Consider the following 15,709-nt stretch of genomic DNA (forward strand, 5'->3'; position numbering starts at 1 on the left):
GGGCAGAATTATACTCAGGCATCAGACTACAGCAACGCGACAGGATGCTGGATTCGTATGAAAGCGACTATATCTGATATTGAACTTGTCAACCGCACCGGCACCACCACCGGTATCTTCTCTTCATACTTTGCTTTGCCGGTCTGCATTGTTTCACAACGCCAACTTTTAATCGAGGCTCCTGGGTTAATCTTGGACACCTTTCATAACAAACCCAAGATTCAAACTATAGGAGTCTCTTACGGGCTACATTGGCTGGCTCAACTATATGATGCAACCATTTAGTGAGTATCAACTCTCTGGTATTCTTGCTATTACCAAAAGCAATATTCTAGCTTTTAAGGAGATTTTTCAATAAAGCTTAGCTCTGCCACTGCTCTGGGCTTGAAGTAACCATCCAAAATAGTCAATTTATGCTTCCTATTGTCACAATTGAACACAATGGTAGTAGAGTGTTTAACGAAAGTGAAAGGGAGTTTCTATTTGGCGTTACGTCAAATCAGCCGTCAACATTAGGCCGTTACTTTCTGACCGCAGCCTATCTCATGCTCAACCATGATGAGAACACTTTTACATTCTGGCAAGCAAATCCATCGATGGCCACAAATTCTGTCCCTACTATATCTAAACACACGGTTGAGAGCTGTGCCAATGTAACTACAAACGGCACAGTGGTAGTTAACGGAACTCTCACAACAGAGCCTGGAGCAAGCGACACAACCGGATTCAGTCATCCAGCAACGGATGCTAAGTCCGAAGAACAGACCGGTCTTTCTCGTGGTGCGCTTGCAGGTATAGCTGTCCGCATTTTCTCAGTAGTGGTTGTCATCGCTGCAGTTGCCAGGTGTATGTTCCGACAAGAGAAGCTTAAGCAAGAACCAAGACCTACTGAAGTTGTATACCAACAACCTCCTGCATTTGTGCCGAATAATGTAAGTTATGATAGATAAATGTGTGTATCAGGATCACGTCGATACCCCTCCAAGCTTTGGGGGCCGTTCTGGACTCCCTGAAGAACTTAAACATGCTTTCGATTTTCCGACTGTAATGATATCATAACCACACGATCAGAGATCTTCAAAAAGACACCACGTTGACCAAAAAAGTTAGATAGATCGCAATAATTATGTGTCCTTTGCGGAACGTGCGGAATACATGGAAGTGTCAGAAATCTCTCTCAATAACATTGATTTATCGAGCCAATAAATCATGATCCTTCAAGATCCAAAACCAATCTTCTGGGTATAAAAGTCAATTTTTCTTACCTCCAGATGAAAAATACAATACCCAATCACGTCTGCACCACAATTTCATCGACAATAAGACACTGAGCTATCCCACGAGTGTATTTAAAGTTATAGGTTATTCGCGGTCATGTTTCATCAATTTGTGGTAGTTGTTCCGTGAAAAAGTGTAGAGGAAAAATTGCCGACCAACAATCGCAAAAGGGTTTGCAATGCCTTTCATAGGACGCGGTATTCAAGAGCGGGGATGCCTTTGGTATTTTTGAACGTCAGAAATGCGTATGCTTATGACTATGACTATATTAGTGCCTACGGCAATATGGTTGTGACACCCGATGTTACCTTTCGTCGAAAGCAAAGATTTCCTGGTAAAAGCTAGTCATCATTCCATATTCAACGAACTGAGCTACTGATATGGAATGAGTTCATAACCCAGCAATCAGTGTTTAGGCGATCGTTTCGTGGAAATTATGTAATTAACAAACTCAGATCGTAGCATCATAATATATTGGTGTGAAAAGTCTACCAGACTCTAGATTTTCGTTGAAGAGCTGTGTGCTGTATTTGGTATCCAGCCTGAAGTATAGTTCCAATTTGTTTGAAAATACTTGGAAATGGAAAACTTCATGAACGTAATGCCAGTACGTTAAATCTCGTTGAGCAGCGTGATTTAGATTTACAGAAAAGAAAGTTTTGAATGCATTCGCCAAGTGAGAGTGGTGGATGAAGCGGTTTCATGTATTGCGTTATTTTCATGATGTAATGCACATCATTTTGTATTGTTCTCAAGCTATGGTGATTTGTTAAGAGGTCAATACGAACTGAGTCCTAATCTAGATCCAGTTACGAAGAGCATGGCTATACATAGGTCATACGTTGAATGCGCCAACCTTGATGTAACCTACGCAAAGAATACTTTCAACTTCTCTCCAAGACACCTGCGCAACGATTTCAAGCTTCTAGTTCTAACTTCCGTGATCCTGTCCGATCAAAGGTGCCTCGCTTACGCCAGGAATTGCCCTCCCTCTCAAGGAAAAATATTATAGCACCTTCCTATACAGTTTTACGATGGCCCTGGATTATCAAATTGGGTTTCAATATGATTGATCTAAATTTCCTAACTCACTGAACTTAATTTATAAGATCATGTTCCATTGTCCCGTTGTAGTATAAGATTGGAAATCCGAGAAGTCAACGGATTCAGTCTAGCAATTCAGTAGTTGAACAAAAATTCAATTTGACGACCTAATAACGAGCAGCCGATGCTGGATAATGTGAGACAAAGTAACTTGATCGTTCTTGAATATGATTTGCCTAGTGGGTGATTATAATTGACAAGCTCTTTCTCTTTTCTACAAACCTTATTATTGGTTACGAGCACTTTTCAATAGTACCTAATTAACTGTCTTGTTAGATGATCAGCATAAGATTTTTGGTAATGCTTTAAAGGCGACGAGAACATCGTTGTGAATTTTGAGACATGTGATAAGTCACGAGGATCTATCATTGCGATGAATTCAGTTTGAGAGTGTTCAAATTGGTACCTGCTCTTACCTACTTGGAACACTAAATTGCAGGTAGTCTAGGCTATATAAAATAGAGATCATCGCCGATATACCAAGGCAGTTTGGAGTGTCAAAAAAGTTTCTGTCAGCTTGTTTGAAAGTGTAATGCTGTTTCAAAAAAAATCCCCCAAAAAGGGATCTTTTAGTGCCCGCTAATTAATAGTCGACCGTTGAGCGCGTGCTAGTCACCGACTAACAATGACCAAGCATCTTCTACTAGTTGACTGATGGGAGTATAAAAAACACACTTTCATATTACAAAAATCGCAATGAATTTAGTCTCATACCAGCTAGATTCAAGAATATGATGGCTAGAAGCTCTAAATAAAATCTATCTCAAATTCATAGAAATTTAATATCCAATCATAGGTTCCAGTCTTTCGTCATAGATTCTAGCCATCGTAGAACCCAAGTGACATGAGAGTGAGCAAATCATTTACTTTTGGTAGCACGAGAATAAATTATCCATTTTTATATAGCAATACGTAATCTAACACCGAAAAATGGAAGTGTCCTTTCCACCCACAAGTAGATCCCAGGAAACGAGGAAAGAAGTAAGATGAAGAAGGAAAGTGAAGAAGAAAGAGAAAAAGAAAGAGCAATCTAGGTGACAGATAATACAGCTTCCGAAACGATATACAAATTAGTGCACGTCTGAGCAGAAGAATGGTTCTTTTTTTACACAGACTCTTTGATTTCTGATCCACACAGCGATTAGTACTATTGGCCAATCGTGGCTATTTAAGATCTGCAATTGATATTTGAGGCTAAGGGCTGCGAGTTTGCTATTACGTCGGAGAAAAAGTCCCTCATATCCAAGATGAGCTACTTTGAAAGCTTCAATCCAATAACAGTCAAAGTCTAGATGAGATAACGAGAGTGCGAAAATGGATCAGACATTACCATGAAGATGATGTGGCACCTAATCTTGAGGCATTTAGGTAGAGACTAGAGACTTTAGCCTTGAAAACTTCGATGTTCTTGAGTATCTCGGTTTTGAAAATAAGCTATTTGACAAACGTAGAATGACGTTTGCATTATAGCGTTTTAGTCACTTTTGTGTATAAAAGGGCTCATCTCTGCCCCCAATAGAGCTCACTAGAAACTGTTCAGCTTGAATCCGAAAGCACAAATTACTACAACGTCTCAAAGATTCATATACCATCAGATTTCTGGTCAGTGTCCCCAAATCTTTCCTTCATAGTTATAACGAAGTGGTTGACCTTTAGAGATCGTAACGAATGATGAAGATCCCTGTAGCCATCTACAATATCATCACACATGACTGACAGATTATAGGATTTGAACCATTCAAAATGGCGAAATATTCAAAAATTGTCGACCCATGGGTAGTGTTTTTGCTCCTCGTCGGAAGCATCAAGGCTCAAGATCCGGCAAAGCTTCCCACCAACTTTCAGTTCTTCGCAGACGAGATATCTTCCGCGCCATACCTGGCCCAAATCCCAAATATACATGAATTCCATAAGATCAGGGGTAGCATCACAGCCAACTCTCAAGGTACAGTTCACGTGTATGTAAATGCTGGCGCGACGGAGCAGCCGGTTTTCTTGGAAGGCGTAGTTTACAACGATAACTACGTTCATGTACCATTGAGAACCTCAGGAAATCAGGAACGTCCACAGATAAAGCCGGGCGAGGTCTTAGTCGAAGGAAACACTGAAAAGTTGTGGCCTCAGGGCACCGCTTATACCAGACGGGAAATTGTCCAATTCGGCTGCAATGATAACGGTACCAAATGTACCACCGAAGGTTTTCGCTATAGAGAGAATGGCGATATTTACAACGTCAACGAAGCGACATTTAACCCAAAGGGTAATGGCCATGTACACGCTGGTGGAGCTCACCTGGATCACAGTCTTGTAGATGGCTACACAACCAAAATGCTCGTAGTTCCTGACAGCGAGAAGTGTCTTCCGTACGGCTGCACCGAAGACCCAACCGGTGGTTGGTGTCCAAATACTCACAAAGTTGTTCTTGGTAACGAGCCAAACCATGCGGGTTGTGCCTCCGATTGCAAGATTCACAATACCGATGAGGCATGCTGTAGAGGCGTCCACAATCACAACCAGTGCCGAGCATCTAGCCAGCATTTCTCAAAACGATGCAAGAATTCATATGCCTATGCATATGACGACAGAGTCGGTCTGAAATTCTGCAAAGAAGTTCCAGACGTGATCTATCACTTCTTCAACATGGACTTGGATTGTGATTGGGCAGTCGTCGACCCCGACACAAAAGAGCTATCTGCCGATTCGAGAAGATGTTTGAATAGATTGATTCAAGCTCCGGCTTAACAAGATGATGTTTGTACTTTCCCATTCGTTTTCCTTCTACTTTAGCTGAATTGAAGCTAACATTTTACTGCTCAGTCCTTTTAAAAGGGGTATTCAACCAGATTTATTCCCTATGAATGGAATCCTATGGTAGCGATGGGGAGTTTGAACTTTTGAATTTTTGATAATTTGAATTCAAATTTCTGGTGTATGCGTTTGGTACGCTTTCCAAGTTTGAAGATTCGACATTCCACAAATTGTCATAGTGATCGGAAAATTCTGCTTGTTGTCAGCATGTCCCGGAAAATGTGTGCAGGGAGTTTCTTTTTTGCCTCGAAAAACAATTGAAGTTTTGGAAAATATTGGGATGATTATTTGGACTTCCATGTATTTTTAGGGCAATAAATGTAACCAGTAATCTCAAGTATTCGAGTTTTCCCGCGAATTCCAATAGTAAAATTGATAATATACAGGACTGCTCCCAGCTCCACCCCCTTCCCAAAAAGGGACATCTAAGAAGTTGGAAAACCATAAGAGGTGTCAACGATACTGACAGCGCTGATAGTAAATTTAAGAGTGGTCCACGCTGAGCACTTAGAGAAACTACTTTGAAGCACTTGGACAGCCCAGGTCTTTCATCTTGACATAATCTTACCAATAATGTATCTTCTCTCTTCCGGCTTTGTCTGGATCCAACATTTGAAGTCAGTGACATGAACGCTCCTATGCAGTTCAATTTCTTGGACAATGAAATCAAGTGCCCGTTTACCAAAATGACCGATGTCAATCCAACGACACTGCCCAGCAGCAAATCTGTATGAAGTCTCGATAAACGGCACTCCTCATCATCGCTCCACTTCCGATTGTGAATTTATGGAGCCGGCGAGGCATGCTACACGGGACCATATAAAGATAATCTCAACGTGCAAGGAAGGCTTTGCCCACAGTAAAGCACGTTCTTCCAGGACTAATATCCAGAGCTATACTCATACGCATACGATGGTATGGGTGCCACTCCAGTGTGCTACGCAGAGAAGGTAGATGTTTTGGATAATTAAGTACCACCATTGAGTTGCTGGATGATCATGGAATTGATGCATCAATTCAATGCTTAGATTGAAGATGCGGTTTTGTGGAAAGGTCGAAGCAGCTTCATGTGGTGATGTAGAAATAATTTGATATTACTTGCATTTTTTTGACGATGGAAAAGATTGTGATGCTGATACATTGAATTCGAATCAAGCTAACGTATGCTGACGTTGAGACCTTGGATCTATGCTAGCGATTACCGGTACATGGTTGGAAATGAAGTTCCGCTGTTCCCGACTTGGGTTTCTTAAATGCAATGTCTGTTTTTAGAAAAGAATTGACGAGCAAAATCTATCAGATTCAAAAAAGATCATTATAGATTTGTTGGAAGAATTAAAATGCAGGATTTAGGTGCGTGGTCTTATGTGATTTGGTTTTTTGATCAATCTTCACAGCACTCCAGGTTCAAAAACTGCATTCCGTCGTCTGAATGAATGTCAGATACACTGGTCGGGTGAAGACCAAAAGATGGAATGATGGTATCTGGGGTGCTCATGTCGCCAATTTGATCCCAGGAACTATCCCAATTAAACGACAGGTCAGTGTCCGCGGGCATATTCCAATCGTCTGTCGTCACATTGCCCTGGCTCATTTCCACCGACTGCTGCCCGATAACTTTCATCCTGTACTCTCCCAAAGTTCCACCTGTCTCTCTCTTGAATACCCTACAAAAGTGACTTTCGGTGAGCCCTACTTCCTTTGCCATTCGCTTTATCGTCCATTTTTGGTCACCATTGACCAGCTCGCTCTCGATCATCTTCATGGCTTGATCAACCATCCTTCTTCCTCTTCCCATTTCACCTAGGTCGTCAGTCTTGGGTACAATTTTTACTATCATAGAAGCGCTATTATTTGGCTTCAAGCCCCCATCTGCTACGTTCTTGGCCCTCGTCTCATCAATATCAGGACGACATCTCTTGCAAGCTCGGAAGCCATCCTTCTGCGCTTCTTCCGCAGTCTCGTGGAAAATAATATTCGCTCGACGTGCGAGACGTGAGGGACAAGTGGGACGACAATATATTTTGGTCGTGATCACGCTATAGATGAATGAAGAATGCGCCAGAGGATCGCGAGATAGGAGCGCTTGGTAGCGTCGAGTTGAAGTAGGGAAGGGATGTTTATTCGTCATCTGAACTAACTAATCACCCGGGATAAGGATTGATATTTAGATACATTGCTCTGAATTGGATTAATTAAATACGTTGGTATTATATCCTCAAGCGTCGTTGACTGGGAAGATGACTCAGCATCATTGTGATAGAAGTGGCCAATGAGAACCTTCCATCAACCTCCACTCGTTGCCAAGACCATTCAGATACATGTGCCTATTTTTCTTTCTTGCTAGAATTGTATCTTCCTCTTCGAAATATCTTCATTACTTACAAATATCAGAGCAAACAAATTTGGTTCGTCGCAAAAGCATAAGGGAGACAGAATAAGCCTACCGGCAGGTGAATTTATACTATTAAGAGAGTCTTGATTTGCATTTTCAAAAGCTACAATTCATGCACACAGGTTCAAGATTCAAATTCATGAAAACCATAAGGCAAATTCAAGAGTCAAAAATTTGACACTTTGAAGTCCGGGGTCTAGAGATCCGTCTGTGTAGCAATGTCGCAAACGAGCTTCAAATCTGATTCAGGTAATCTCACCATGACGGGTATCACAGATTTCCAACGAGTATGTTTCAGCTAAGTCTGTTGATCATCTTTCTAACTCTACCTCCACAGAAAGTCTACACTCTTCTCCTCCAGATCCCTGCAGGGAAAGTCTCCTCTTACGCCTCTCTTGCCAAAGCTCTCTCAACTGCTCCTCGGGCAGTTGGAGGAGCTTTGAGACGAAATCCTTATGCTCCGCAGGTCCCATGTCATCGAATTATCTGTGCTGATGGGGTAAGAACTCTTTGTTAGTCCATTAAACCCGTGATCATAACTTATTCTCGGTACTGATGAGTTGGTCAACAATAGGCAATTGGGGGATTCAAGGGCGAAGCGCAGAACGCCCCGTCTGGTATTAATCAAAATGAAAAGTTGGGATTGTTGAAGAGTGAGGGAGTTGAGTTTGATGAGAATGGTCAATTAAAAGATGAAGACAGGTGGTGGGACGAGTTCCGTGTTTGAGCGTCGTCATAGTATGCGTACAATAATCTTCAAAACAATGAAAGGGAACGGAGAAGTACTTGGAAGCTAGATGCCATAATTATCATGATCCGAAGTTTTTAACTCATCCGTTTTGAAGACTATAATCTTGACTTCCAAATCTCTCTTGTCATCTCGGTGAGAATGATATATGGAGTATCTCACGGACAAGAGAGCAAAAAGGTAGACTCATAAATATCTATAAAATCTGTTATTTCTGGACGACCCATCCAAGGTAGCATATATGATGACAATGTTTGTTCTGATGATAGAAAAAATTTGCCTCTAAATGAAAATCCAATCGTATCGCATGAGGAATATGCGTCCACCAACGTAACTTTCGACCCGGATAACATCGCAACATGACATGCGTACTGAGTCGGAATATTAATCGTTCATTCAAAGCTCTTCTGCCACCCCAGAAAGAATCTGCCCAAAGATACCTACTCCTTCTCTTCCCAATGCCGTCCCAACCCCCACTATTGACGCACCGACATTACGCATCCTGCTAAATCCCGCGCTGTCTTTTACACCTCCAACACCGATTATCTCTATATTCCTCATATGTTCTAAGGGTGATGTATCTAGCATTCTTCGGATCGTTTTGACATTGCCTAATGCAATGGGGTGTAATGCAACACCAGCCATTCCACCAATACCTTCACCATTTGAAGAACCTAGTGCAGGGTTGCCCAGGTCATCTATGATCAAACATGACCCGAGAGTGTTGGTTGTAGTAATAAATGATATGACGTTGTCTCCAGAAGGTAAGGCTCCAAATTCCAGCGCTGAAATCAAGTTCTTAAATTGCTCAGAATACGTGTACGGCGGAGTTTTGATGCCTACATGAATTTTGTTGGTTGTCCCTGTTTTCATACTTTTTATGACTTTAATGTACGAAGCCATTGCTTCCCCATTATATGCAGGAGGTGGTTTTCCTACAATGTTAGGGCATGAAAGATTGATTTCCATCATAAGATTCAAATTGGCTTTTCCATGTTGGCGCAAAATATGCTCATAGCATTTACCAACCTCTTCAGCTGAACCGGTTACGGAAATGATCCATGGTTTTGAAGTAAGCTGCTGAAGGTTTTTATCTTGCGCAAGCTCAAGAAGAATTTCCAGGTATGAGTCTAAAGATATAGGAGAGTAACCGAGTGTGTTTAGGCTATTCGTCTCGCCTGGAATGACGTTACTCCGGCCCTCGGAAATTGAGGCGCTGGTGGAATTGGATTTAGGATCAAAGAAAGTATATTGGTGTAGTTGTGAGTTGTGTGGAAACGGATTCAAAAGCGAAGTTCTGACCGTAACTGCACCGGTGTGAGGACAGCTGTAAAGGGCGAGGAGGTCGGATTTATTTGTTGCCCACTAGCGATGACAATGAGCTTCTAACATTTCATAGTACTCTTATAAGATTTGTACTTTCCACTTGCAAAGTACATCCAAACTATAACTTTTTAAGAAAGAGCACACAAGCGCTATCAGTAACACTGTGTGTATAGTGCAATTCAAGACAGAACGGAAGTCTCCCGGCTTTCTTTTACAGGAATGGGACTCAGTGATAAAGAGGTAGACTTACGGGATTGGCTGAGTTTATTAGTGGAGGCGAGATTCTCAAAGCATTTGTATTTTGTTTGCTGGCCATGATTATCTTGATGATTTTTTGGTTGTTGTGAACGATGAGTTGGGGTATAAATTGTCGCTTAGTAATCAATATCGGTGCAAGTAATTTCTAACTCCGGCTGGAATAGCTTCACAGATTAATCAACCCCATGTTTCAAAATGATCTCCTCTATTTCAACCATGTTTGATAACAAGCATTTCTCTTTTCTACAAGTCCCTCTGAGATTCGAATTTCATTGACAGACCCTTCTGTATTTCCTCTACTTCTTCTTTTAAAAGATTAATTCTTCTCGTTGTGTTTTCCTTTCATCCCTACTCTAGCTTAGAAGCAAGATGGTCACCTCGCTCTCTGCGAACCCTGATCAATCCAGTGCGAGATACAATTCCCAAATCTTGTCTTCAGAGACAACTACATCATCAATATGCTGAATTGCATACCTGCACATCCACTTCCCAGCTCGAAAGAAACCATCTCAAATTTTACGATCTCGATTCGGCTAGCTGTGGCATATTACCCGCGAAGGCTGTGAGTGTTATGGTTGGTGTAACAAGACTCCCCATTGGTAGTCGTTGAAAAGATTGCCATCGCTTGTGTTGGACTTGTTCCCTCTGCTATGTTTGGTAATGCGAATTCCTTCATGCGACGTTCAAGAGCACATCTCGGTATGAGCCGACATGCAAGCGCGGGCAACGCAACTCCTTGAAGCGCATTTGTTACTCTACGATCTCGAGCCTACATGTGGTTGCAACCAGAATTTTTGTTGGATATGGAATACTGGCGTTGAAACTCTTGGTGACTCAATTTGGAGATAATGAATGACTCGACACTTTGCTAAGAATAGGTTGTCGCTCGGAGACCCTAACATTCCACCGCATAATGGTTGCAGACTCAGTGCAGATTGCAAACTGCGCACCGAGCCAATATTTAGGAGCCTATTTAGAAGAAAGCCACAAAAGGGTTGTAAGCGGATCTCCCAAAGAACCCAGCCCAGCTGTCGCATTCTCACGACTAGTCGCCGAAGGTGCTGAGACTCGACAGAGAGAGAACGGAAACAAGTCAGGATGTATAGCAGAAGCTACAAATCTAGAAAAATCAGTCTCATCTCACGGTACTAAGCACGACCATTCCATTTTGTTATGATTCGCAAGAATCTCTACGGCCTCAAGACATGGAAGCAAAATTTACATAAAATGTTGACGTAGGTGCCTCCGGGAAGTATTGCGATTTTGGAAGAATAAAGTGGTTAGGGTGGTATCATAAATGTTTAAAGGGACGAGAAGTGTGTGCGCCTTCCCATTGAAAAGTAATGGAGATGGGTCCTTATGCTATGGTAGGCGGATAAAAATCCTCCTAGTCTTGGGTGTATTCTGTCATTTCATATACGGCCCATCCTGATTGTATGCCGTTTATCAAGCGATAGTATTACGTCTTATACCCTAAATGTAATTCAGTCATGTGTTGACACATTTTCCCTGCGTTTTGAGTTGACTGCCTTCTCCAGGAACTTTGCTCATTAACATGTGGAAATGCTATCAAACCGCCCTGATTATGTTTGCTAACTTATTGAAATATTTCCTACTGCAATGAAGCATTGACACGTACCATTCTGCCACACCCTTATGCAGAATTGCGGGTCACGACAAGCATTCTAAAGTGCAGACAAGAGTGGGCCATGCCCAAAATGGGAGTATGAATACTCCAAAGCGACCCTTTCCCCAGATTTGAAGTATGGATCAATCAATACCAGACCACTACGCAGCTCTTGGAATTTCACACGATGCTGTTGCGCAAGATATAAAAAATGCTTTCTTCGCTTTGGCTAAAACCTACCACCCTGATAAAAACAATGGTGGGCCAACGAAGGAATTTATAAAGGTTGACTATTTTTCGTCTAACAATAGGGGAACCCAAGAGAGATCTTAGTGCTGATTTATTGAAAGGTCAGAACTGCGTACGAAGTGTTATCTGATAAAGATCAGCGAAGTATTTACGATCGACAGTATGAGAAAGTAATAAGTAACGCGGGATCTCAAACATCAAAGGCACCGGGTAACTATACGTACGAGGGGAAGCGAGAAAGACGCTACTCCTATAGGAAGGGATCGAGCGAAAGCGAAGCCGCAAATAATGCGGAAGCAAAAGAGGCAGAGTACAAAAGAAAGGTTGAGGAAGATAATGCCAGGAGAGCAAGCGAATCGTTGGATTCTCTCATGAAAGAGTTGGAGCGAATTTCTGGGCGTTTTGAAAGAAGGGAATACTGAGTTGCAAGTCTAAGTTGAGGCGGCTATTGGGCAAAATGATGGAAGACAGAAGATTCGGAAAAGCACATGGCAATGTGAGATCCGTACAGTCTTTGAGGTCACTGGATCGAATAGGTTGGCTGCGCATGAAACACGACAAATTCTGGGAAAGTCGAATTTTGCGAGGCAACAGATCACTGAAAGCGTAGCCTTTTTGTTTCTTTGACAGAAAGCCTAGTAAATATTCGAACCTTTCATTCAACTTGAGTTCGATGTCTCGCACTTCGCGCCTCTCAGAATGCGGCATTAGATCTTGCGCGGTGGAAGAGAAGCTTAACCAACTTAGTGGAGCCACGGGAAACCAAATGCTTACGATGTGTTGGATATAGTAGCTAGCGATAAACCAGCGGATAGGGAAGCTATAACATAACATTGGAGAAGGGAATTCGGGTTGCATCCAGGGCATTGGGCGTGAACTTTTGTGAAAGCAGCCGTGTATTTGGGATCTCCAGTGAGATACGTCATCGAAGGGTATGTCTTTTTGCTTTTTCTGCGTGTGCATCCATAATTATGTTCTATTTTTCTTGTTCTGCGTTGGCGCACAATCTCACAGCACCATATTGGCTATGTCTTTCATCGATGTATTACGATTTCCCATTCAACCAATCTTCTCTATACTTTTAAACCTCGATACTTCAGGTTTCTTTGTAGCTATTGATTTCTAATTCCATAAAAGCTTCGCCCCGCTAAAAACTCAAGTCTATTTGTCCGGGCACAAGGTTCAATATCCGCACACAAGGATGTCGTTGGAATCGGACTTCCCCATTACAAAACTCCGACATATCAGCCCCATTTACAGAGTACAGTCTTCTGTACTAAATTTCACACTGATACTCAGTATCACGTCCCAGCCTTACCGGTATATTTCGCAAATTACTTGGCATACGCATGGACGCGCAATCAATATTTTCTTATCCATCCACATCGTTACGATTGCCCACACAAAACACCACATGAGCCCGATATATATCAAATTCACTTGGCTGAATCGACTGATTCTACAACTCAAACTTCCATCAAACTTCTGACAAGAGCATTGACCGTCCGGGATCTATGAAAATGATGAATTGGGAATCTGGCATGCTAAAAATCACGCACGTCCTGTAGATCTATCGGGTTATCAGAGGATGTCTGAGATTGCCGCTTTTTAAGAACACATCAAAGTTTTGATTGCACGTCTATGATGCTAAATCTATAAGTAAAACTGTAATTGTACTACCAATACGAAGGCGCGGGAAGGTAAGCTTAGATGCGGGATCTGTTTCAACTGCAGTTGTTTATTCCAATTGATTTTGGTTGGTTGAACTTGTATGAGGAATCAAGCTGCGGACGCCATTTCGTAAGCAGCTCGTAGTATTCGTCTTATTGTGATTTTGCTTCTTCGGCGTCCTCAAACATTTTCAATGTTAAAACCCCGGTGTCTCCCATATTGAATAATGGACTTTCCTTTGATCCAATATTGATATCGATACTGTGATGAAATATATTTAAATATTCAACATGAAGGTAACTAATTTTGTCTCCTTGCTAGCCTCGATCATAAGCATCGGTATGTACCACTCTAAGCCTGACTGAAGTAGGGATGACTGACCCACATCGTAGTCCCTACTGCTTATTCTCTCGCAACATATTCCGCTACTTCTGGTGGTCCCTCTTACTCTGTCGGAATCTCTTCAAGTAATTCAAACAATGTCTACTTTCAACTCACGGCACCAACCTCATATCAATGGGTTGCTCTTGGCATCGGTTCCCAAATGTCCGGAAGTACCATCTTCGTTATGTATGCTGATGGTACCGGTAATGTGACACTGTCTCCTCGAAAGGGAACCGGACAAGTCGAACCAAAGTACGATAGCAGTATAACTGTCGAACTACTTTCCGGGAGTGGCATCGTGGATGGGAACATGGTCGCCAATGTTCTCTGCACAAGCTGTAGCTCTAAATTATCATCCACAACATCCACATCATCAAACTGGATAGCAGCATGGAATTCTGGGTCTGCTCTTGACACTACCGATACTTCGACATCCATTAAACAACATTCGGGATCTAACCATAAATCATTCACTTTTGATTTGTCGCAAGCTCAGTTGGAATCTGATACAAATCCTTTCACTTCAACATCTGCAGCTACGACTTCGTCTAGTGGTAACTCCACGGATTCGTCAAGTTCATCTAGTTCTTCTAGCTCCAGTGGACTTTCTCCCGTTCAATCATATGACATGGCACATGGAATCATCATGGGAATAACCGTGGTATTACTCTTCCCCCTCGGCGCACTTTCCATGCGCGTTTTCGGTAGACCATGGCTCCACGCCATTCTCCAAATCCTATCCTTTTCCTTCTTGATTGTAGGTCTCGGCTTGGGAATCAAACTCGCAGGATTAAAATATGGCTCGTTTGGCGAATCAACAACACTCGCAAAACGCATCGTTATTGACGAAATCGCGAAGCGACAGTTTGGGAATTTTGGAAGTAGCACGTTTACGGGCACGTCTCCTTGGGCTACTGCGACGGGCACTTATACTGGGGGATTTGGCCGTCCAACTTCGACTTCGGATTCTGGGTCTGGATCTAGTTCCGATTCTGGATCGTCGGGCTCTGGGACCGCTGCCGTCACCGGCGCGGCTGTTACACCATCTTTGGGAAAGACTGTAAGTTTCTTCTCTTCTCCTTTTATTCTTAGAATGTTCCCAGCTTACGATTTATAGATATCGAATACAACTCACATGATCTTCGGGATCATATTAGTTATTTTGTTCTTCATTCAACCATTTCTCGGGCTCATCCATCACTGGAGATACATGCGAGCTCAGCAACGAGGAATGTTTGGACATATCCATGTATGGTACGGTAGGATATTGATTGTCCTTGCTGTAATCAATGGTGGATTAGGATTGCAGTTGGCTGCCAATACACGGAATGGAGAAGTAGCTTATGCAGTTGTCGCTGCATTTATGGGGGCGTTCTATATTGGCGTCATGATTCTTACTTCAATGAGAAAAAGAAGGCTGAATAGAAATGGATCAAAATTTTAAGGATGGGATCTGCGTGGTAGAAAATTGAGGATTCGGTATAGAGCAGAATTAATGAGCGTCATACGAGAAATGAAAGAATGACTTTACGCATGTTTAGGGATTATGATTATATTTGTTTGAACTTTTGATTATGTGACCACCAATAAAATGATAATGACGGAGCGATTTCTCGATTCGTACTTCACAGTGTCTTTTGTCTGCGATCTTCAGGGATATAGGTATAAAATCCAGACAGAAAATACTAGAAGTTCTTGGAAATTACTCCATGATGGCAACTTCCATCCATTCACTCCTCATCTTCCCAGATAGTAGATGATTAACCTCGAACCATCCAATTTCCCGGCCTCCCCATACACTCATCTTGTCCCATACATGAAGCCGGAACCGGCTCCTCAGCTCTTCAGTTGACGCGGAAGC

At 42.2% G+C, this 15,709-nt stretch overlaps 9 protein-coding genes across 9 annotated transcripts; 7 read left to right on the forward strand and 2 right to left on the reverse strand.

Moving 5' to 3' along the window:
- Positions 1 to 57: 57 nt before the first annotated feature.
- Positions 58 to 950, forward strand: Bfra_007690 (uncharacterized protein; the record flags this gene model as incomplete). The annotated part of the gene is made up of 2 exons (XM_037338060.1): positions 58 to 284; positions 407 to 950. 2 exons carry the CDS (start codon positions 58 to 60, stop codon positions 948 to 950), a joined length of 771 nt encoding a protein of 256 aa, XP_037190123.1.
- Positions 951 to 4,125: 3,175 nt separating this feature from the next.
- Positions 4,126 to 5,124, forward strand: Bfra_007691 (putative thaumatin-like protein; the record flags this gene model as incomplete). Its single annotated transcript, XM_037338061.1, has 1 exon — positions 4,126 to 5,124. One exon carries the CDS (start codon positions 4,126 to 4,128, stop codon positions 5,122 to 5,124), a length of 999 nt encoding a protein of 332 aa, XP_037190124.1.
- Positions 5,125 to 6,574: 1,450 nt separating this feature from the next.
- Bfra_007692 (putative dna repair and transcription factor protein) lies at positions 6,575 to 7,321 on the reverse strand (the record flags this gene model as incomplete). The annotated part of the gene is made up of 1 exon (XM_037338062.1): positions 6,575 to 7,321. The coding sequence occupies one exon, from the start codon at positions 7,319 to 7,321 to the stop codon at positions 6,575 to 6,577; it is 747 nt and encodes a 248-aa protein (XP_037190125.1).
- Positions 7,322 to 7,803: 482 nt separating this feature from the next.
- Bfra_007693 (putative ring-2 protein) lies at positions 7,804 to 8,312 on the forward strand (the record flags this gene model as incomplete). The annotated part of the gene is made up of 3 exons (XM_037338063.1): positions 7,804 to 7,872; positions 7,923 to 8,084; positions 8,160 to 8,312. The coding sequence occupies 3 exons, from the start codon at positions 7,804 to 7,806 to the stop codon at positions 8,310 to 8,312; spliced, it is 384 nt and encodes a 127-aa protein (XP_037190126.1).
- Positions 8,313 to 8,729: 417 nt separating this feature from the next.
- Bfra_007694 (putative dihydroorotate oxidase protein) lies at positions 8,730 to 9,975 on the reverse strand (the record flags this gene model as incomplete). Its single annotated transcript, XM_037338064.1, has 2 exons — positions 8,730 to 9,698; positions 9,910 to 9,975. 2 exons carry the CDS (start codon positions 9,973 to 9,975, stop codon positions 8,730 to 8,732), a joined length of 1,035 nt encoding a protein of 344 aa, XP_037190127.1.
- Positions 9,976 to 10,275: 300 nt separating this feature from the next.
- Positions 10,276 to 10,657, forward strand: Bfra_007695 (uncharacterized protein; the record flags this gene model as incomplete). The annotated part of the gene is made up of 2 exons (XM_037338065.1): positions 10,276 to 10,495; positions 10,521 to 10,657. Coding segments are annotated over 2 exons (357 nt in total), but the record flags the coding sequence as incomplete, so codon positions are not given.
- Positions 10,658 to 10,830: 173 nt separating this feature from the next.
- Bfra_007696ia (uncharacterized protein) lies at positions 10,831 to 11,094 on the forward strand (the record flags this gene model as incomplete). Its single annotated transcript, XM_037338066.1, has 1 exon — positions 10,831 to 11,094. One exon carries the CDS (start codon positions 10,831 to 10,833, stop codon positions 11,092 to 11,094), a length of 264 nt encoding a protein of 87 aa, XP_037190129.1.
- Positions 11,095 to 11,682: 588 nt separating this feature from the next.
- Positions 11,683 to 12,215, forward strand: Bfra_007696ib (putative domain containing protein; the record flags this gene model as incomplete). The annotated part of the gene is made up of 2 exons (XM_037338067.1): positions 11,683 to 11,829; positions 11,895 to 12,215. 2 exons carry the CDS (start codon positions 11,683 to 11,685, stop codon positions 12,213 to 12,215), a joined length of 468 nt encoding a protein of 155 aa, XP_037190130.1.
- Positions 12,216 to 13,754: 1,539 nt separating this feature from the next.
- Positions 13,755 to 15,292, forward strand: Bfra_007697 (putative integral membrane protein; the record flags this gene model as incomplete). The annotated part of the gene is made up of 3 exons (XM_037338068.1): positions 13,755 to 13,803; positions 13,857 to 14,908; positions 14,966 to 15,292. The coding sequence occupies 3 exons, from the start codon at positions 13,755 to 13,757 to the stop codon at positions 15,290 to 15,292; spliced, it is 1,428 nt and encodes a 475-aa protein (XP_037190131.1).
- Between the last annotated feature and the right edge of the window lie 417 nt (positions 15,293 to 15,709).

The sequence above is a fragment of the Botrytis fragariae genome (genome assembly GCF_013461495.1).
Source record: "Botrytis fragariae strain BVB16 chromosome Unknown tig00000112, whole genome shotgun sequence".
Taxonomy (NCBI): domain Eukaryota; kingdom Fungi; phylum Ascomycota; class Leotiomycetes; order Helotiales; family Sclerotiniaceae; genus Botrytis; species Botrytis fragariae.